The sequence below is a fragment of the Cervus elaphus genome, chromosome 14, assembly GCF_910594005.1.
Source record: "Cervus elaphus chromosome 14, mCerEla1.1, whole genome shotgun sequence".
NCBI lineage: Eukaryota > Metazoa > Chordata > Mammalia > Artiodactyla > Cervidae > Cervus > Cervus elaphus.
In genome coordinates this window covers 10,479,527-10,501,240 of record NC_057828.1, presented here as the reverse complement: position 1 = coordinate 10,501,240, position 21,714 = coordinate 10,479,527, and the positions used below count along the sequence as shown (strand labels likewise).

General features: G+C 45.0%; 1 protein-coding gene across 8 annotated transcripts in view; it reads left to right on the top strand.

Annotated features, from left to right (window-relative positions):
* LOC122708283 overlaps positions 1-21,232 on the top strand; it is a 69,633-nt gene extending 48,401 nt beyond the window's left edge. Inside the window, exons 3-15 of one of the 8 annotated variants that reach the window (XM_043924554.1) lie at positions 1,135-1,205; positions 1,667-1,691; positions 3,335-3,405; positions 3,844-3,874; positions 5,537-5,607; positions 6,046-6,076; positions 7,739-7,809; positions 8,249-8,279; positions 9,942-10,012; positions 10,452-10,482; positions 12,145-12,215; positions 12,654-12,715; positions 20,970-21,232. In XM_043924554.1, coding sequence (XP_043780489.1) covers positions 1,135-1,205; positions 1,667-1,691; positions 3,335-3,405; positions 3,844-3,874; positions 5,537-5,607; positions 6,046-6,076; positions 7,739-7,809; positions 8,249-8,279; positions 9,942-10,012; positions 10,452-10,482; positions 12,145-12,215; positions 12,654-12,715; positions 20,970-21,105 — 773 coding nt within the window. In that variant the 3' untranslated portion in view covers positions 21,106-21,232. Of the gene's footprint in view, positions 1-1,134; positions 1,206-1,666; positions 1,692-3,334; positions 3,406-3,843; positions 3,875-5,536; positions 5,608-6,045; positions 6,077-7,738; positions 7,810-8,248; positions 8,280-9,941; positions 10,013-10,451; positions 10,483-10,776; positions 11,687-12,144; positions 12,216-12,653; positions 12,716-12,978; positions 13,110-20,969 lie in introns of those variants that run through there. The other 7 variants (XM_043924560.1, XM_043924558.1, XM_043924556.1 and 4 more) reach the window with 7 other exon arrangements.
* The last annotated feature ends 482 nt before the right edge of the window (positions 21,233-21,714 follow it).

Below are 21,714 nucleotides of genomic sequence, written 5' to 3'. Positions count from 1 at the left end.
TCTCTTAAGGTACATAGAATAAGCTAACTCACAGAAACTGGAAATAGAAATTACCAAAGCCAGGAGGCAAGAGGGAAGGTGGACAATGACTTGATGGATACAGAGGTTATATTGTGTCTGACGAAAAAGATTTATATGTAGATGGTGTTGATAGATACACAGCATTGTGAATATAGAAAATTATATGAAACATTTTAATTCTTAAAATTATGAAAAGAATAAATGCAATGTATCTTTGGTCACAATGCTCAGCTGCTAAGTCGTGTATGACTGTTGGTGAGCCCATGGACAGCAGCACACCAGGCTTCCCTGTCCTTCACTATCTCCTGGAGTTTGCTCAGATTCATGCCCACTGAGTCGATGATGCTATCCAGGCAGCTCATCCTCAGTGCCCCCCAACCCTTTCCTCCTGCCCTCAATCTTTCCCAGCATCAGGGGCTTTTCCAGTGAGTCTGCCCTTCACATCAGGTGGCCAAAGTATTGGAAGCTTCAGCATCAGTCCTTCCAATGAATAGTCAGTGTTGATTTCCTTTGGGATTGACTGGCTTTATCTCCTTGCTGCTCAAGGAACTCTCAAGAGTCTCTTCAGCACCACTGTTCTAAAGCATCAATTCTTTGGCACTCAGCCTTCTTTATGCTCCAAGTCTCTCAAGTGTACATGACTACTGAAGCACAGTTTGATTTTTAGTGTTTCCCTTTGTTAGACTGACAATTTCAAGTTGAAAACTGTTGCTTCATGACTTTATTTTTTAGCTGAATTCCAATGAAGTTTCAAAATATTCAAGACAGCTGATGTATACAGTTTTTAATTTGATGGATGAATGTTGAGTCTTTCCCAGCAGATAAATAATTCAAAAGGGCATTTTTAAAAAATGACAATGTAAATTACAAACTGTAGTCAGAAGCAGTTTCCTCAGCAGGTTCCCCGTAGCGAGAAAGTTAAAGAAACTCTGACTCGTTTCTGAAGCGTTCATCTCCTCTGCCTTCCTCCACCCATGAGGAAGGTTGTCCGACACATCTCAGCCCACACTTATTAACCGTGCACATCCACACACTTCCCCCGTGTATCCACATTACCAAGGTCTTCCCGATCAGCGTCACAGATGTCCTAACAATTCCTCTGTGTCCTCGTAGAGCTCCCTGAGGGGCAGGTGGAGGAGGTATCCAATTCAACGTTGGAGGAAGAGGCTCTGCCCAGCTCTGTGGTAAGTACGCCTTGTTTATCTGAGATAAAAGTGCCGCTTCATGACTTTATCTTTTTAGCCGAATTCAAATAAAGTTTCAAAATATTCAAGACAGCTGATATATACAATTTTTAATTCAATGGATGAATGTTTAGTCTTTCCCAGAAAATAAATAACTCAAAAGGGCATTTTTTAAGAATGACAACATAAATTAAAAACTGTAGACAGGAGCAGTTTTCTCGGCAGAAAATATTCTTTATTGAAATAAAAATTTTTAATTGCTGATCAAAATGGGCTTGAGAGATCTTTCAGGAAAAGCTTCAAACTTTACTACAGAAGTCCTCTAGGTTTTCTTTTGGGGCTGTGGACTCAACAACACTTTCCCATTTGGTTTTCTGAGAACAAAAAGAGAACAAAAGACCTGAATGCATGGTACTCAAGATGCTGACAGCCTCACACTCTTTTCTTCTCTCTAATCACAGACATGTGAAGCAGACAACGAACATGGTAAGTACTCAGGGATCTTCCTTCTACTGAGGAACAATGTGGTTGATGAAGGTGGGGCTCTCTCTCTGGCTCTGGTTTGAGAGGCCCCCTGATGCTGGCTTCTTATAGGGGTGAGGGCTGGGGGTGCAGAGAAGAGACTAATCTCCCAGGATGCCTGTGTTCTATGGTCCCTGGAACAAACTCCATCATTTAGAGGCTGTGGGTTTGTGTGAATCAGGTCCCACATGTGGGCCCATGTGTTGTGATTCTGATGCTCTATGTGTGTATGTGTGTTTCCTCAGAGCTTTCCCTCTTACACAGCGCAAGTCAACTGTGAGCTTTCTAAACACTTCTCATCACCACTGCACACTGGCTATATGTTACCTGATTCTTTCCTCAACTCAGCCATTCCTCAAGTTTGGTTACTATTCATTCTCCCCAAATGGAGGTGGTGCTGAGAAAAAGGGCCCAAGCTCTTGACCTCGTAAGTGGAAAAGCCAAACTGAGAACCTAGGGGTAGCCCCAGTGTGATGGCTCTGGACCCCTGACCTGCACTCATCACTCAGTCTGGAAATCCTAGTCATGGAGCAAGGGGGTCCCTGCGTCTATGTTTATGCCTGGAGGTACTGGCAGCTCCAGAGGTCCAGATCCTGCCCATCATTATAAACTGGGCTCGGTGCTCATGCAACCCAGGGCAAGAATAGGTGGATTAACAGCTAATTTGGGAAAGTCATTAGTGTGAAACACACCTCAAGACTTTTTTCCTGGTCAATTCAGATTCTGAGAGTCTGTGGCCTCGTGTAGACAGTATAGGTCATATCTCGTGGTGCTAGTGTCATTGTTTAAACTAGGAAAAAAGCAGATTATCTTCAGAGTAATTTCATTGTACTGGGTGACATTACCACAAGCCTTACATTGATTCAACCCTATAGCACACACTCAAGGGAAGGTGTCAATTAGGTCTCACGCTGGGACTCGAAAGTTTGCCTAATCACCATGACTCTTGTAGTAAATCTCCTGCACAGCTGGGTCAGAGATAGTCAGGTTCACCCCATGCGTCCTCTCCATAATGAACTGTCCCACTCAATGTATGACTTGTGTGAGTGTAGCCGGCCACTGACTCAGGGACGTGCAAATATTGTTTGGAAAATGAAGACTGGCCATAAACATTACCTGAATGATACTGGCTTAATAGCTATTTGGCAAGTGAGAATTGCATTCAGTCCTCTAACAGAGACTGCTTTTAATCAAGAACAGACTCTCTCAGACAACTCAGTAAGTAAAGTAGCTTTAACTGAATCCTGGGGAGGCAGTGATCTAGGAAGAAATCCTTCTGGATAGGGGTTGTTTTGCAGAAGATGTAAACAGGCAGGAGGTTCATGAGTCTCTGTCACTGAAAGGTGGCATACATTTTAGTGTTTCTTTTTTCCCAATCTGTTAGGTTATCACTAGTTAAAATGCAGAGGTTCTGTTTCATTATTTCCTGCTCCTCCGATTTGCTCTTATTTATACAACAAAGAGGATGATTCAACAGCAACTCAGTCCCACGTTACTGATGCCTTAAGCATACACTCCACCCCATGCCCCCGCCCCAACAAAAAGTTTCCTGAGTGATTAGTGAGCAGCTTCACCTGTGCCCCAATGTCTCTTCCTTGTCCCTCTAGCTTCCCAGGAGAGTCTGGTGATGGCACCCTTCCAGGACTTGCCTGAGGTACAGGCTCTGAGTACTGTGAACGTAAGTGCACCTTATTTGATCTGGGATAAGATTGTTGCTTCACCTTATCTGTTATTCAGACAAATACAGTTATAGTCATCTGACAATTTACATTCCCACTGAGGCATGTAATTCCTTGGCTGGGAAAAGAGTGAGGATAAATCTATTATCAACACAAACCTGTTTCAAAAGGACATTAAAAATGACAGCATCATTTACTACTGTAGGTACTTTGCTTAGCAGAAAGTACTCTTTCTTGAAAAGCAATGTGTTCTTGTTGGACAAATTGAAACTGAGAGATCTTATGTGAAAGGGACTTTGCAACAGGACACTCTGTGTTTTCCTTTGGAGTCACTGAAATAGAGAGTTTTAGTTATCTGAGGAGACAAACCACATGACAGAAAACTTAGTGCACGAAGTTCAGGATGCTGACACCTCACTCTGTTTCCTTCTCTCCAGTCACAGGAATCTGGGGAAGCCAGTGAACACGGTAAATATTCAGGGATCATCATTCTGCTGAGGTACAATCCAACTGATAAAGCTGGGGTTCTCTGACTGGCTCTGGTTGGAGAGTGGCCCTGATGCTGGATTCCTACTTGGGGTGTGGGCGGGAGGTGCAGAGAAGAGACTGATCTCCCAGGAAAGAACAGTGTCTTTGTTCTATGGTACCTGGAGGCAACGACATCATTTCGATGCTGTGGGTTTGTGTGAATCGGGGTTGGGGGCCCATGTGTGGGCCCCCTGGTATGATTCTGAAGCTCTGTGTCTCTGTGTGTTTCCTCAGGAGGTTTCCTTCTTACACAGCACAAGTCACCTGTGAACTGTCTCAACAATTCTCATCACCTCTGCACACTGTCTATACATTACCTGATTCTTTCCTCAGCTCAGCCATTCCTCATGTTTGCTTAATATTCATTTTCCTCACGTGAAGAAGGTGCTGAGGACAATGGCCCAAGCTCTCGACCCTCCTTTGTTGAAAAGCCAAACTGAGAACCTCGGCGTGTTCCCATTGTGACTGCTCTGGACCCCTGACCTTCAGTTATCACTCAGCGTTAAAATCCTAGTCACGGAGCAAGGGGTCCATGCATCTGTGTTTTTGCCTGGATGTACTAGAGCTCCACAGGTCCAGACCGTGTCCATCATTGTAAGATGGTCTCAGTGGTCAAGGAACCCAGGGCAAATAGAAGTAGATTATCACCAACGTTGGCACAGTCATTACTGTGATAGGCACTTAGGCACTGACAATCCTCCTGGTCAGTTCACAGATCTGAGAGGTGTATGCCCTGGTTTAGACAGGACAGGCCAAATCTGTTGGTGCTAGTGTCATTGCTTAACCAAGGACAAAAGCAGATTACCATCAGGGAGATATTTCACTGTACGGGGTGACAACACCCTAAGCCTTACATTGGTTAAACCCTGCAGCACACTCTCAAGGGAAGGTGTCAAATAGATCTCACGGTGGGACTTGACAGTCTGCTTGGTGACATTGACTCTTGTAAACCTCCTGCATAGCCGAGTCCAAGAAATTCAACGTTTACCCCATGCTTTCTCTCCATAATGAACTGTCCCACTCAATGTATGGCTTCTCTGAGTGTGAACAGACATTCATTCAGGGACGTGCAAATATTCTTTGGGAAATGAAGACTGGCAAGAAACATGACCTGAATGATACTGGCTTAATAGCTATTTGGCAAGTGAGAATTGCATTCAGTCCTCTAACAGAGACTGCGTTTAATCAAGAACAAACTCTCTCAGACAACTCAGTAAGTAAAGTAGCTTTAACTGAATCCTGGGGAGGCAGTGATCTAGGAAGAAATCCTTCTGGATAGGGGTTGTTTTGCAGAAGATATAAACAGGCAGGAGGTTCATGAGTCTCTGTCATTGAAAGGTGGCATACATTTTAGTGTTTCTTTTTTCCCAATCTGTTAGGTTATCACTAGTTAAAATGCAGAGGTTCTGTTTCATTATTTCCTGCTCCTCCGATTTGCTCTTATTTATACAACAAAGAGGATGATTCAACAGCAACTCAGTCCCACGTTACTGATGCCTTAAGCATACACTCCACCCCATGCCCCCGCCCCAACAAAAAGTTTCCTGAGTGATTAGTGAGCAGCTTCACCTGTGCCCCAATGTCTCTTCCTTGTCCCTCTAGCTTCCCAGGAGAGTCTGGTGATGGCACCCTTCCAGGACTTGCCTGAGGTACAGGCTCTGAGTACTGTGAACGTAAGTGCACCTTATTTGATCTGGGATAAGATTGTTGCTTCACCTTATCTGTTATTCAGACAAATACAGTTATAGTCATCTGACAATTTACATTCCCACTGAGGCATGTAATTCCTTGGCTGGGAAAAGAGTGAGGATAAATCTATTATCAACACAGACCTGTTTCAAAAGGACATTAAAAATGACAGCATCATTTACTACTGTAGGTACTTTGCTTAGCAGAAAGTACTCTTTCTTGAAAAGCAATGTGTTCTTGTTGGACAAATTGAAACTGAGAGATCTTATGTGAAAGGGACTTTGCAACAGGACACTCTGTGTTTTCCTTTGGAGTCACTGAAATAAAGAGTTTTAGTTATCTGAGGAGACAAACCACATGACAGAAAACTTAGTGCACGAAGTTCAGGATGCTGACACCTCACTCTGTTTCCTTCTCTCCAGTCACAGGAATCTGGGGAAGCCAGTGAACACGGTAAATATTCAGGGATCATCATTCTGCTGAGGTACAATCCAACTGATAAAGCTGGGGTTCTCTGACTGGCTCTGGTTGGAGAGTGGCCCTGATGCTGGATTCCTACTTGGGGTGTGGGCGGGAGGTGCAGAGAAGAGACTGATCTCCCAGGAAAGAACAGTGTCTTTGTTCTATGGTACCTGGAGGCAACGACATCATTTCGATGCTGTGGGTTTGTGTGAATCGGGGTTGGGGGCCCATGTGTGGGCCCCCTGGTATGATTCTGAAGCTCTGTGTCTCTGTGTGTTTCCTCAGGAGGTTTCCTTCTTACACAGCACAAGTCACCTGTGAACTGTCTCAACAATTCTCATCACCTCTGCACACTGTCTATACATTACCTGATTCTTTCCTCAGCTCAGCCATTCCTCATGTTTGCTTAATATTCATTTTCCTCACGTGAAGAAGGTGCTGAGGACAATGGCCCAAGCTCTCGACCCTCCTTTGTTGAAAAGCCAAACTGAGAACCTCGGCGTGTTCCCATTGTGACTGCTCTGGACCCCTGACCTTCAGTTATCACTCAGCGTTAAAATCCTAGTCACGGAGCAAGGGGTCCATGCATCTGTGTTTTTGCCTGGATGTACTAGAGCTCCACAGGTCCAGACCGTGTCCATCATTGTAAGATGGTCTCAGTGGTCAAGGAACCCAGGGCAAATAGAAGTAGATTATCACCAACGTTGGCACAGTCATTACTGTGATAGGCACTTAGGCACTGACAATCCTCCTGGTCAGTTCACAGATCTGAGAGGTGTATGCCCTGGTTTAGACAGGACAGGCCAAATCTGTTGGTGCTAGTGTCATTGCTTAACCAAGGACAAAAGCAGATTACCATCAGGGAGATATTTCACTGTACGGGGTGACAACACCCTAAGCCTTACATTGGTTAAACCCTGCAGCACACTCTCAAGGGAAGGTGTCAAATAGATCTCACGGTGGGACTTGACAGTCTGCTTGTTGACATTGACTCTTGTAAACCTCCTGCATAGCCGAGTCCAAGAAATTCAACGTTTACCCCATGCTTTCTCTCCATAATGAACTGTCCCACTCAATGTATGGCTTCTCTGAGTGTGAACAGACATTCATTCAGGGACGTGCAAATATTCTTTGGGAAATGAAGACTGGCAAGAAACATGACCTGAATGATACTGGCTTAATAGCTATTTGGCAAGTGAGAATTGCATTCAGTCCTCTAACAGAGACTGCGTTTAATCAAGAACAAACTCTCTCAGACAACTCAGTAAGTAAAGTAGCTTTAACTGAATCCTGGGGAGGCAGTGATCTAGGAAGAAATCCTTCTGGATAGGGGTTGTTTTGCAGAAGATATAAACAGGCAGGAGGTTCATGAGTCTCTGTCATTGAAAGGTGGCATACATTTTAGTGTTTCTTTTTTCCCAATCTGTTAGGTTATCACTAGTTAAAATGCAGAGGTTCTGTTTCATTATTTCCTGCTCCTCCGATTTGCTCTTATTTATACAACAAAGAGGATGATTCAACAGCAACTCAGTCCCACGTTACTGATGCCTTAAGCATACACTCCACCCCATGCCCCCGCCCCAACAAAAAGTTTCCTGAGTGATTAGTGAGCAGCTTCACCTGTGCCCCAATGTCTCTTCCTTGTCCCTCTAGCTTCCCAGGAGAGTCTGGTGATGGCACCCTTCCAGGACTTGCCTGAGGTACAGGCTCTGAGTACTGTGAACGTAAGTGCACCTTATTTGATCTGGGATAAGATTGTTGCTTCACCTTATCTGTTATTCAGACAAATACAGTTATAGTCATCTGACAATTTACATTCCCACTGAGGCATGTAATTCCTTGGCTGGGAAAAGAGTGAGGATAAATCTATTATCAACACAGACCTGTTTCAAAAGGACATTAAAAATGACAGCATCATTTACTACTGTAGGTACTTTGCTTAGCAGAAAGTACTCTTTCTTGAAAAAGCAATGTGTTCTTGTTGGACAAATTGAAACTGAGAGATCTTATGTGAAAGGGACTTTGCAACAGGACACTCTGTGTTTTCCTTTGGAGTCACTGAAATAGAGAGTTTTAGTTATCTGAGGAGACAAACCACATGACAGAAAACTTAGTGCACGAAGTTCAGGATGCTGACACCTCACTCTGTTTCCTTCTCTCCAGTCACAGGAATCTGGGGAAGCCAGTGAACACGGTAAATATTCAGGGATCATCATTCTGCTGAGGTACAATCCAACTGATAAAGCTGGGGTTCTCTGACTGGCTCTGGTTGGAGAGTGGCCCTGATGCTGGATTCCTACTTGGGGTGCGGGCGGGAGGTGCAGAGAAGAGACTGATCTCCCAGGAAAGAACAGTGTCTTTGTTCTATGGTACCTGGAGGCAACGGCATCATTTCGATGCTGTGGGTTTGTGTGAATCGGGGTTGGGGGCCCATGTGTGGGCCCCCTGGTATGATTCTGAAGCTCTGTGTCTCTGTGTGTTTCCTCAGGAGGTTTCCTTCTTACACAGCACAAGTCACCTGTGAACTTTCTCAGCACTTCTCATCACCTCTGCACACTGTCTATACATTACCTGATTCTTTCCTCAGCTCAGCCATTCCTCATGTTTGCTTAATATTCATTTTCCTCACGTGAAGAAGGTGCTGAGGACAATGGCCCAAGCTCTCGACCCTCCTTTGTTGAAAAGCCAAACTGAGAACCTCGGCGTGTTCCCATTGTGACTGCTCTGGACCCCTGACCTTCAGTTATCACTCAGCGTTAAAATCCTAGTCACGGAGCAAGGGGTCCATGCATCTGTGTTTTTGCCTGGATGTACTAGAGCTCCACAGGTCCAGACCGTGTCCATCATTGTAAGATGGTCTCAGTGGTCAAGGAACCCAGGGCAAATAGAAGTAGATTATCACCAACGTTGGCACAGTCATTACTGTGATAGGCACTTAGGCACTGACAATCCTCCTGGTCAGTTCACAGATCTGAGAGGTGTATGCCCTGGTTTAGACAGGACAGGCCAAATCTGTTGGTGCTAGTGTCATTGCTTAACCAAGGACAAAAGCAGATTACCATCAGGGAGATATTTCACTGTACGGGGTGACAACACCCTAAGCCTTACATTGGTTAAACCCTGCAGCACACTCTCAAGGGAAGGTGTCAAATAGATCTCACGGTGGGACTTGACAGTCTGCTTGGTGACATTGACTCTTGTAAACCTCCTGCATAGCCGAGTCCAAGAAATTCAACGTTTACCCCATGCTTTCTCTCCATAATGAACTGTCCCACTCAATGTATGGCTTCTCTGAGTGTGAACAGACATTCATTCAGGGACGTGCAAATATTCTTTGGGAAATGAAGACTGGCAAGAAACATGACCTGAATGATACTGGCTTAATAGCTATTTGGCAAGTGAGAATTGCATTCAGTCCTCTAACAGAGACTGCGTTTAATCAAGAACAAACTCTCTCAGACAACTCAGTAAGTAAAGTAGCTTTAACTGAATCCTGGGGAGGCAGTGATCTAGGAAGAAATCCTTCTGGATAGGGGTTGTTTTGCAGAAGATGTAAACAGGCAGGAGGTTCATGAGTCTCTGTCATTGAAAGGTGGCATACATTTTAGTGTTTCTTTTTTCCCAATCTGTTAGGTTATCACTAGTTAAAATGCAGAGGTTCTGTTTCATTATTTCCTGCTCCTCCGATTTGCTCTTATTTATACAACAAAGAGGATGATTCAACAGCAACTCAGTCCCACGTTACTGATGCCTTAAGCATACACTCCACCCCATGCCCCCGCCCCAACAAAAAGTTTCCTGAGTGATTAGTGAGCAGCTTCACCTGTGCCCCAATGTCTCTTCCTTGTCCCTCTAGCTTCCCAGGAGAGTCTGGTGATGGCACCCTTCCAGGACTTGCCTGAGGTACAGGCTCTGAGTACTGTGAACGTAAGTGCACCTTATTTGATCTGGGATAAGATTGTTGCTTCACCTTATCTGTTATTCAGACAAATACAGTTATAGTCATCTGACAATTTACATTCCCACTGAGGCATGTAATTCCTTGGCTGGGAAAAGAGTGAGGATAAATCTATTATCAACACAGACCTGTTTCAAAAGGACATTAAAAATGACAGCATCATTTACTACTGTAGGTACTTTGCTTAGCAGAAAGTACTCTTTCTTGAAAAAGCAATGTGTTCTTGTTGGACAAATTGAAACTGAGAGATCTTATGTGAAAGGGACTTTGCAACAGGACACTCTGTGTTTTCCTTTGGAGTCACTGAAATAGAGAGTTTTAGTTATCTGAGGAGACAAACCACATGACAGAAAACTTAGTGCACGAAGTTCAGGATGCTGACACCTCACTCTGTTTCCTTCTCTCCAGTCACAGGAATCTGGGGAAGCCAGTGAACACGGTAAATATTCAGGGATCATCATTCTGCTGAGGTACAATCCAACTGATAAAGCTGGGGTTCTCTGACTGGCTCTGGTTGGAGAGTGGCCCTGATGCTGGATTCCTACTTGGGGTGCGGGCGGGAGGTGCAGAGAAGAGACTGATCTCCCAGGAAAGAACAGTGTCTTTGTTCTATGGTACCTGGAGGCAACGGCATCATTTCGATGCTGTGGGTTTGTGTGAATCGGGGTTGGGGGCCCATGTGTGGGCCCCCTGGTATGATTCTGAAGCTCTGTGTCTCTGTGTGTTTCCTCAGGAGGTTTCCTTCTTACACAGCACAAGTCACCTGTGAACTTTCTCAGCACTTCTCATCACCTCTGCACACTGTCTATACATTACCTGATTCTTTCCTCAGCTCAGCCATTCCTCATGTTTGCTTAATATTCATTTTCCTCACGTGAAGAAGGTGCTGAGGACAATGGCCCAAGCTCTCGACCCTCCTTTGTTGAAAAGCCAAACTGAGAACCTCGGCGTGTTCCCATTGTGACTGCTCTGGACCCCTGACCTTCAGTTATCACTCAGCGTTAAAATCCTAGTCACGGAGCAAGGGGTCCATGCATCTGTGTTTTTGCCTGGATGTACTAGAGCTCCACAGGTCCAGACCGTGTCCATCATTGTAAGATGGTCTCAGTGGTCAAGGAACCCAGGGCAAATAGAAGTAGATTATCACCAACGTTGGCACAGTCATTACTGTGATAGGCACTTAGGCACTGACAATCCTCCTGGTCAGTTCACAGATCTGAGAGGTGTATGCCCTGGTTTAGACAGGACAGGCCAAATCTGTTGGTGCTAGTGTCATTGCTTAACCAAGGACAAAAGCAGATTACCATCAGGGAGATATTTCACTGTACGGGGTGACAACACCCTAAGCCTTACATTGGTTAAACCCTGCAGCACACTCTCAAGGGAAGGTGTCAAATAGATCTCACGGTGGGACTTGACAGTCTGCTTGGTGACATTGACTCTTGTAAACCTCCTGCATAGCCGAGTCCAAGAAATTCAACGTTTACCCCATGCTTTCTCTCCATAATGAACTGTCCCACTCAATGTATGGCTTCTCTGAGTGTGAACAGACATTCATTCAGGGACGTGCAAATATTCTTTGGGAAATGAAGACTGGCAAGAAACATGACCTGAATGATACTGGCTTAATAGCTATTTGGCAAGTGAGAATTGCATTCAGTCCTCTAACAGAGACTGCGTTTAATCAAGAGCAAACTCTCTCAGACAACTCAGTAAGTAAAGTAGCTTTAACTGAATCCTGGGGAGGCAGTGATCTAGGAAGAAATCCTTCTGGATAGGGGTTGTTTTGCAGAAGATGTAAACAGGCAGGAGGTTCATGAGTCTCTGTCATTGAAAGGTGGCATACATTTTAGTGTTTCTTTTTTCCCAATCTGTTAGGTTATCACTAGTTAAAATGCAGAGGTTCTGTTTCATTATTTCCTGCTCCTCCGATTTGCTCTTATTTATACAACAAAGAGGATGATTCAACAGCAACTCAGTCCCACGTTACTGATGCCTTAAGCATACACTCCACCCCATGCCCCCGCCCCAACAAAAAGTTTCCTGAGTGATTAGTGAGCAGCTTCACCTGTGCCCCAATGTCTCTTCCTTGTCCCTCTAGCTTCCCAGGAGAGTCTGGTGATGGCACCCTTCCAGGACTTGCCTGAGGTACAGGCTCTGAGTACTGTGAACGTAAGTGCACCTTATTTGATCTGGGATAAGATTGTTGCTTCACCTTATCTGTTATTCAGACAAATACAGTTATAGTCATCTGACAATTTACATTCCCACTGAGGCATGTAATTCCTTGGCTGGGAAAAGAGTGAGGATAAATCTATTATCAACACAGACCTGTTTCAAAAGGACATTAAAAATGACAGCATCATTTACTACTGTAGGTACTTTGCTTAGCAGAAAGTACTCTTTCTTGAAAAGCAATGTGTTCTTGTTGGACAAATTGAAACTGAGAGATCTTATGTGAAAGGGACTTTGCAACAGGACACTCTGTGTTTTCCTTTGGAGTCACTGAAATAGAGAGTTTTAGTTATCTGAGGAGACAAACCACATGACAGAAAACTTAGTGCACGAAGTTCAGGATGCTGACACCTCACTCTGTTTCCTTCTCTCCAGTCACAGGAATCTGGGGAAGCCAGTGAACACGGTAAATATTCAGGGATCATCATTCTGCTGAGGTACAATCCAACTGATAAAGCTGGGGTTCTCTGACTGGCTCTGGTTGGAGAGTGGCCCTGATGCTGGATTCCTACTTGGGGTGCGGGCGGGAGGTGCAGAGAAGAGGCTGATCTCCCAGGAAAGAACAGTGTCTTTGTTCTATGGTACCTGGAGGCAACGACATCATTTCGATGCTGTGGGTTTGTGTGAATCGGGGTTGGGGGCCCATGTGTGGGCCCACTGGTCCGATTCTGAAGCTCTGTGTCTCTGTGTGTTTCCTCAGGAGGTTTCCTTCTTACACAGCACAAGTCACCTGTGAACTTTCTCAGCACTTCTCATCACCTCTGCACACTGTCTATACATTACCTGATTCTTTCCTCAGCTCAGCCATTCCTCATGTTTGCTTAATATTCATTTTCCTCATGTGAAGAAGGTGCTGAGGACAATGGCCTAAGCTCTCGACCCTCCTTTGTTGAAAAGCCAAACTGAGAACCTCGGCGTGTTCCCATTGTGACTGCTCTGGACCCCTGACCTGCAGTTATCACTCAGTGTCCCGTCAGGCCTGTTAATTCAATGTACTGTGTTTTTCAGCTTGTCTCTACAATTTTTTCCATCCTTCAACAAAACTTTTATAAACATTGAGCAGACACTCCCTCTGGCAACCTCCTCCCAGTTCTTGGAACCACCCTTCTACTCTCTGCTTCTCTGAATTTTCCTTTAGATACATCAGGTAAATGGAATTGTGCAGTATTTGTCCTCCTTTGACCACCTTATTTCACTCTTAACCAATATCCTCGAGCTTCATTCACGGTGCTGCAAATGACAAGATATCCTTCATTTTAGAATGCTGAAACACCTTCCAGTGTGTGTATATACCACATTTTCTCTTTGATTTATCTGCCCGTGGACACTGGGCAGTTTTCCTGGTTTTTGTGTACAGTACAGCAATGGATATGTGATTGTAGATATCTCCTGGACATTCTCATTTTATCTTCTTTGGACATAAACTCAAAAGAGTGATTCCTGGATTTTATGATCGTTCTCTTAATAATTTTTTGAAGGACTTCCAAACTGTTCCATAACAGCTATGTCATTTTATATCCCTACCAACAGGTACAAAAGTTCCATTTCTCTACTTTGTTGCCAACATCTTTTATTTTCCTTTTATAATACACAGCCTGAAAGGTGATATCTCCTTTTGACTTGGTTTCCATTTCACTGATACGTAGTGATGTTGAGCACTATGCCTATGAATATTGGTCACCTCTCTGTATTCTATGAAGAAATGTCTATTGAAGCCATTTACACATTTTTTATTTTTTAATGTCAGTTATTTGCCTGTTGTTGTTTTGAAGTTGAGCTGTAGTAGTTGCTATATATTCTGAATATTGGCCCACTATGCAGATACAAAGTTTGCAGATACTTCTTCTCATTCCATCAGTTTGCCTTTCTGCTGATTGTTGAGGAGACCATCCTTTCTTCACATGGTCATTTTGGAACCCTGGCAAAGATCATTTGGCCTCATATGTATGAATTTATTCAGGATTCCATCCTTGTGATTTATTGGTCTCTCTGCCTGTTTTGCTGCAGGTAGAACACAGTTTTGACTGTTGTGGCATTCTTACCTGTTTTGAATTCAGGAAGTCCGAAGGCCCCATTGTTACTATTTGCTCTCAAGACTTTTTGCTCTTTGGGTTTCTCTTCAGTTGCATAAGTTTTAGTGTTTGAGGATTTTTTATTTCCATTGTGATTTTTTATTTCCAAAATGTCATGAGACCTTGTCAGTAGTTTCAACATATATGTACATCACTTTTAGGAGCATAGGAAGGTCAACAACACTAAATATTCCAGTCTATGAGTATGGTGTGTCATTCCAATTACTTGTCTCTTCTTTCTTTCAAAAGTATTCTGTGGTGTTCAGTGCACAAATTTTTCACTTCCTAAGGAGGCTTTTGTGCCGCCTTGCTTGGGTCCTCTAGAGACAGGGATGGGAATGATGGGCTCGTGAAGACGGTGAACGTCCCCACCCTCCCCCCTGAACCTACTCTCTGCTTACTTGTCCTACAGGAGCTCTGGGCCATGCCCTTCACCACTGCCTACAAGTGAGCCCCCTGCTGGGAGTTTTCTTTGAGTCTGAGTGTTCACCTTACTATTGGGATGTTCACAAGCACACTCCCAATGCCTGGCCTAGGTTCAAGAGCCCCAGGCATACCTACATATGACTGATCTCATCAGGGCATCAAATTGTCTACAACAGAGAAAAACCTGAAGAGGCAATTAGTTGCCTTTTCCTTTTCTTTGGAGCTAGGAGAGCTGAACTTTCCAGTGGAGTAGCCACTAGTCAGATCTCCCTATCTATAATTAACATATTTCAAACAATAATTAACATATTTTTAAAAATCACAAAAAACACACATTTGTTGATCACAGTAGCCATATTTCCAGTGTGTCCATAAGTGTTGCAATTTCAGCTTTGTAAGCTTGAATGTAAGAGTTATATTGAGCCTGTAGAAGTGTAAGGTTAAAATGTGATTCTCTCAGCATCTCTCTCTCATATGAAATTTTGCAACTGGGATCAACATCTTGTTGAAGGGCTCTGACTCCAGAAGCACAGGGGAGGTCTGTGAACCTGGAGGAAAGACCAGGGAGATGCTGTGTGAGCCAAGCGGAGGAGGAGAAATGGGTGGGTCAACGTGTATAATAACTGCACCATTGCTCTTGGTTGTCTTTCTGCAAACTGCTTCCTGGAAAGTATTAACAGCAGTGATGCAGAAGAGAACGCAGGAAGGGAACAACTCTCAGGTGGGATTAAGAGGGAGAGGGTTCCAGGACCACTTGGGTTACACTTAACTCTTTGGAGATGAAGGAAGGTGAATATAAACTGAGGAAGTAGGAGGAAATATGTGTAGAATTTTGATTTGTTCTTTTCATATTTTAATGATTTTATAGACCCATGTGATCGTGTGCTGTATTGTGCTGTGCTTAAAGACATCTCCTTTTGCTTGTCCATTTAGAAATGTCCTTTACGACAAGACTACTCTTTCCTTGTCCTTTCACTGCTGAATGTGAAAGCTTGGCTTCTGGTTAGTACCTGCAGGATTTTATGTATGAGGAACTTTGGCTTCATGTTTAAATTCTCCCATGATGGCCACATCCTTGTGGGCACAAAAGTCTCACAGTCACTTGACCCTGGAGACCAAGTTCTGGCAGTGAGTGTCAGGTGGTGGGTGAGACGGGAACCCTCTCCCTCTGCATTTTCAGGACTTGTGGTTTCCCCTCATGTTTGTCCTCACTGTTTGTTCCTTGTATGAAGGGTGCTCTCAGGGTTGAATGAGTCAGAGCACACGTGCTCTGGCGTCCCTGCCTGGGCTGAGTCTCCTGAAGCTCGTCTCAGCACCACCCCTTCCCAAGGATGCTGTGCTGAAGGTGCTTCCCCGTGAGAGCAGTCCATGTCCAGCTGCGCCTAGAGGCCAGCATGGCCACAGATTCTTGAGACTGTGAAGGGGCCGCTGGCTTTCTTTACACATTTGCTCATGAAGCCCTACTGACCTGGTCTCCTGGGACTGACCAGACCCAGGTCAGAGACTCAGAGCAGCAGGACCTGGGGTGACTGCTCCCCTTAGAACCCACTACTCCCTCCAGACCAAAGCTCCAGATGGCTTTGATCACCATCTTTGCACACTCCTCAACTCATTTATTTACCTTTTATTTTTTAATTTGTTTTGCATTTGAGCCATGGAATTTTCTGATGTATTTTGAGTATGAGCTCCTAATGTGATATATGGTTTGCAATTTTTCTGTAGGTTCACTTTCCATCCTACTGATTGTTGAAGAGACTACCCTTTCCCTATTTTGTTGTCTTAGAACCTTCATGAATTTAATTTCACCTTGTATCCATGAGTTTACTTGTTTTTTTTTTTTATTCTGGTATTTAGGGCTATGTATCTGTTTCTATGTCAGTATCATACAGCTTTGATTCCAATAACTTTGTAATGTGTTTTGAAATCAAGAGGTGAGAAACTTTGATCTTTGATCTCAAGCTCATTTTGTCTATTTGGAGTTCTTAGTAGTTCCATACATAATTTTGGAATTGCTTTTTCTATTTCTATGAGAGTGACATTAATATTTTGATTGGTGTTGCAATGAATCTTCACTTAGGTTTAGGTCGTGTAGAAATGTCAACAGGACTAAGTCTCCAGTCTGTGAGCGTGGAATGTCATGTCATTCCTTGTGCCTCGTTCCACCTTCTCACTGTGGTGCGTAGTGTTCAGTGAGCTGGTCGTGTCTCTCTGAAGGCCCTGTGTCCCTCCCTCCCTCATCTCAGAGTCAGTGGTGGAGGGATGGGCTCGTGAGGAGATGCAGTGTCTCTCCCTCCCTCCTCACCTCTTCTCTGATGATGTTCAGCACAGGTGCCCTGGACCATGTCCCCCTGTCCCCTCAAGAGGAACACCTGCTGGGAATTCCTGTAAGATCTGGGTGTTGACATTGCTGTTTCAGTGTCCCAAAGGCTCATGAGTACCTGGGCTGTGTGCATGACCCCAAGAAATACCTACAAATGAATCATCAAATCAAGCCAGTCAAATGGTCTGTAGAAACTGTTGGGGTACAATTCACAGGCCTGCAAGTCCTGTGCTTATCTAGACTTGAGACCAAAGAAAGATCCCAGAGTTGACAGAGATGTTAAAGGTTTAATAGACGGGATGATTTCCATGTCTGAAGTAAAAGGATCCTGGAGAGACACCCACTGTGGATAGCAGGGGACAGGCAGAAGACAGCAGCTGCAGCATTCTTCTCTTGGAGTGGGGGGTTGGGAGTCTACCATTTCCAGCAGGAAAGAACAGCAGTTTGGTTCCTTGGTTAAATTGGTTACCATGGAAACCAGTAGAGCATCACATCCCTCTCTTAGCCCCTCAGGCTAAATACTTTCATGGGGCAAAAGTCTTGTCTTTGTTAATCTATCAGCAAACAGCCATCTTGAAATGGCCAGAAAATGCAGAGAAAATAATCAGGAGAGAGAAGATAACAGAGGGGTGGTAACATCCTATATATAGCCTTGCATGCTCAGTCACTCAGTTTTGTCTGACCCTTGGAGATCCCATGGACCCATATGCCACCAGGCTCCTCTGTCCATGTATTCTCCAGGGAAGAATATTAAAGTGGTTTGCCGTATCCTTCTCCAAATCCTCTTCCCAACCCAGGGATCCAACCCATGTCTCCTCCATTGGCAGGCAGATTCTTTACCACTCAGCCACCAGGCAAGCCCTAACCTTCCCTTGTAACAAAGTCCCTGGCATTCCAGAAACTCTTCTACCACAATCTATCAGAAGTGTTAGAACAAGTGGCACTGATCTCCAGATTCATTCAATCTTCCCTAGTGATTCAGATGGTAAAGAATTCACCTGCAATGCAAGAGAACTGGGTTTGAAACTTGGGTCACGAAGATCCCCTGAAGAAGGAAATGACTACCCACTCCAGTGTTCTTGCCTGGAGAATTCCATGACAGAGGGGCCTGGAGGGCTACAGTCCATGGAGTCACAAATTGTTGAACATGACTCAGTGACTAAGCATGTGCACATGTATAAACTCATATAGTGGTTGTTGTGTTTTATAGTGTGGTAGCCACTAGCCAGATGTGACTGTTACAATTGCTTAAAGGCATGTTTTACGTGTGTCAAAAACACTTGTGATTTCAGGTTGGTGAGCATGAAGGGGAGAGCTCTAATGGGCCTGTAGAAGTGAGAGGTTGAGAACTGACTCTTTCAGCATCTCTAGGTTTGCAGCTGAGATCAGTGTCTTATTGGAGGGCTCTGACTGCACAGAGCACAGATGACTGCCATCTGCTATCCACAGTGGAGTGTCTTTCCAGAATCCTAGGAAGAAGTTCAGGGTGATGCTGTGAGAGCCAGCATGGCCTCAACTGGAGCAGGAGAAGTGGGTGGGTCGCTCCTTCTAATCACCTCGTTGCTCATGGTTGTGTTTCTATGGAATACATTGTGGAGACCATTTGGTGCAGTGATGAGGAAGGGACACAAGAGGAAACAACATTCAGTTGGGATCTGATGGGAGAGGGTTCCTGGAAATTTAGGGTTAAACACCCAGCTTGGAGGCTAAGGAAGGAGAACATGAAATTAGGAAGAAGGAAATGTGTGTAGACTTATTCTTTTCATATTTTAATGACATGATAGAGAGATTTTGTCCTGGACTTGCACTGAGCTGTGTTTATAAAGTTTTTCTTGGTTTGCTCTTCAAAGATTATTTTTCCCATAAGAGCTTCCTTTTCCTGCTTCTGTCACTGACTGGTGTGGAAGCCTGCTCTCTGGTCAGCACATCTCAGGTATTGTGCACTGCAGACTCTGCTTTCTATTGCATGCTGAACTACGATGGCCATATCCTAGGGTGCAAAAATCTCATTGCCACTTGATACTGGAGACCATGTGCCTGTCAGTTCAGTTCAGTTCAGTTCAGTTCAGTGACTCAGTCATGTCCGACTCTTTGCGACCCCGTGAATCGCAGCACGCCAGGCCTCCCTGTCCATCACAAACTCCAGGTCAATTCTCTTCTCCTGCACTCTCAGGACTTGTGACTTCCCCTCATGTCTGTCCTCACTGTTAATCCCTCATGTAGAGGGCACTCCCATGGGGGATGAGTCACAGCACACAGGATCTGGGTCCCTGCCTGGGCTCGGACTCCTGGAGCCACCACACCAGTGAAGGCTGATGTGCTGAAGGTACTTCCATGTGAGAGGTCCATGTCCAGAGGGTGGTCACAGTCCATGCAGACGAGTGGAGGATGCCCTGGGCACGTCTCCCCAGGGCACAGGTCCCATCCCCAGATGCCCCCGAGGTTGCTGGGCTGGCTCCTCCTGCCGCTCTTACATTTGCAGGGAGGCTGGGGCACTGTGGGGCCACTGTGTGCAGGAGTCCAGGAGCTGCTGTTCCAGCGTGTTCTCTTTGAAGACCCCCCCTGCGGGCTTCCTCGTCTCCCTCTGCAGGACCCAGCTCTGCCCTCCAACCCCCCAAAGGCAGCAGGGGGCACCCCTAGTCCACCACCAGTGCAGAGAGAGGTTGGGGCGGCCCCGCCCTCCCCAGTCCTGGGCTCCTGGGAACAGAGTGAAGGAGACACAGGCGCCCAGAGCTCCTGCAGGCAGGGGCTGACCTGGGAGCTCTGCCTCCCTGTGGGTGCTCCCTGGTCCTGCGGGTCCCAGCCATCCTGGGGGTGCCCAAGTCTGGGGTCCCTCAGGTTCTAGAACCCTGGGGTCCTGGGTTACCTCAGGCACATTTTATCAACCTGAAGTTGAAAGTTCTGTAGTTTTTTCTATGTGTGTTTCCAATTCCCCAAATAAAGAAACACCAGAAAGCAACTCAGTGCCATGTGCACTTGGGATGGTGGTGTAGTTGTAAGGAACCCACCTGTCAATGCAAGAGAGAAAAGAGACTCAGGGTTCGATATCTGGGTAGGGAAGGTCCCCTGGGGAAAGAAATGGTTACCCACTCCAGTATTCTTGCCTGGAGAATCCCAGTGACTGAGGAGCCTGCTGGGCTGTCATCCATAGGGTTGCACAGAGACAGGCACGACTGAAGCATCTAAGCAGCACCCTTGGGGTGAGTGGCAGGATTCAAGTTACTCATGTTCTTTTCTTTTTTTCCAATCATGTCATTAATAACATATCTTGTTTTATTACAATTTAAAAAGCAGTGTCTTTTGTCAATTTTAATGTTGCAATATGCTAAACATATACAATGTACATTTTTATTACAAAAACATAATGCCAGTTTAAAATCATAAACGTCAGAAGAGTTTGGCTGGGGGTTGGAAATGATTATTAGGGAAGAGAGAGACCCCAGGTGTGTGTCCGTTTCCAGCACTCAGGTCTCAGGAGCAGTTGTACTGAGTGTAGGGTGGGTGGGCAGGTTCTCCTACCCCCTGTGTCATCTCCCCTCCTGCTCCTCCCAGGGCCTAGAGGGAAGGGGGGACCCAAGCTTTTAGTCCCGGATCCCAGAGTCCCCTGTTCCTCTGCCTGAGTCTCAGTTGAGGTTTGCCAGCCAGATGCCCAGGTGTCCTTGCTCCTGTGGGACATTTCTAAACACTTCCTGCTCACAGACAACACCCTCAACAAAGAGCAGCAACCAGACACAGTGCCCTGCAGATCTGAGCCCCAAAGCCAAGTCTAGATCCTGGGAGCTCTTCTGGGTCCCGGACACCCTCCCCAGGGAAGCCTCTTCTGTCTGACAGTGCACGTTCCCAGGGACTCCATCACCTGTGTTCATGTTTCAGGCTCTACGCTGAGTCCCTGAAGACCTGGACCCCATTTTGGACCCCAGAGGGAATGGAGCCCCGACAACACCAGGAGCCTCATCTGCACCAGACCGAAGGAGGCCTCACAGCTTCTTTCCTGAGGGCCCTCATTTAGTATAACTTAAGTTGTTTTGTTGTATAGATTTAGTATTAGTTTTATCTACAGTTTTATCTACAAGTTCTGTATGTATCTGTATGTTCAATATTTATAGATAAGGTGTTTCATTAGAGTTTTTAATCTATCTTGTTACTTCTAAAATATGTTTTTGTAAAAATGCACACATGTATAGAAAAGCACCCTCCACAGAGGTGGAACTTAATGAATTGTTGTGAGGAAGTCACCCTCATGTCCACCACCAAGGTCTCTGCCTTGGCACACAGCTCCGTCTCTGTTGAGTAAGGAACTGCAAGTTTAGTCCTCATATCTGTTTGCAAGTCATTGTCATTAAGGATTCTGTTTTCTCACATCTGCTCGTTCCACTAGTCATAGGAGATCAAAATACCTTAGATCTTTCACTATTTGCCTGTAAGGACTTTTGAAACTCATTCTGCTTGGCTGGTGAAAAGTTCACGATTCATCATTCCCTCCTTGTGTTACTTCAATGTGTTTGTCTCTTTTCTTCCAACACAGAGAATTTCTCTCCAAAAAGGCTCTTAAAATTCTAGTTTTTATCCCCTTATATTTCTCCCTATCTTTATTCCAGCTACCCAAAGGACTTTTATT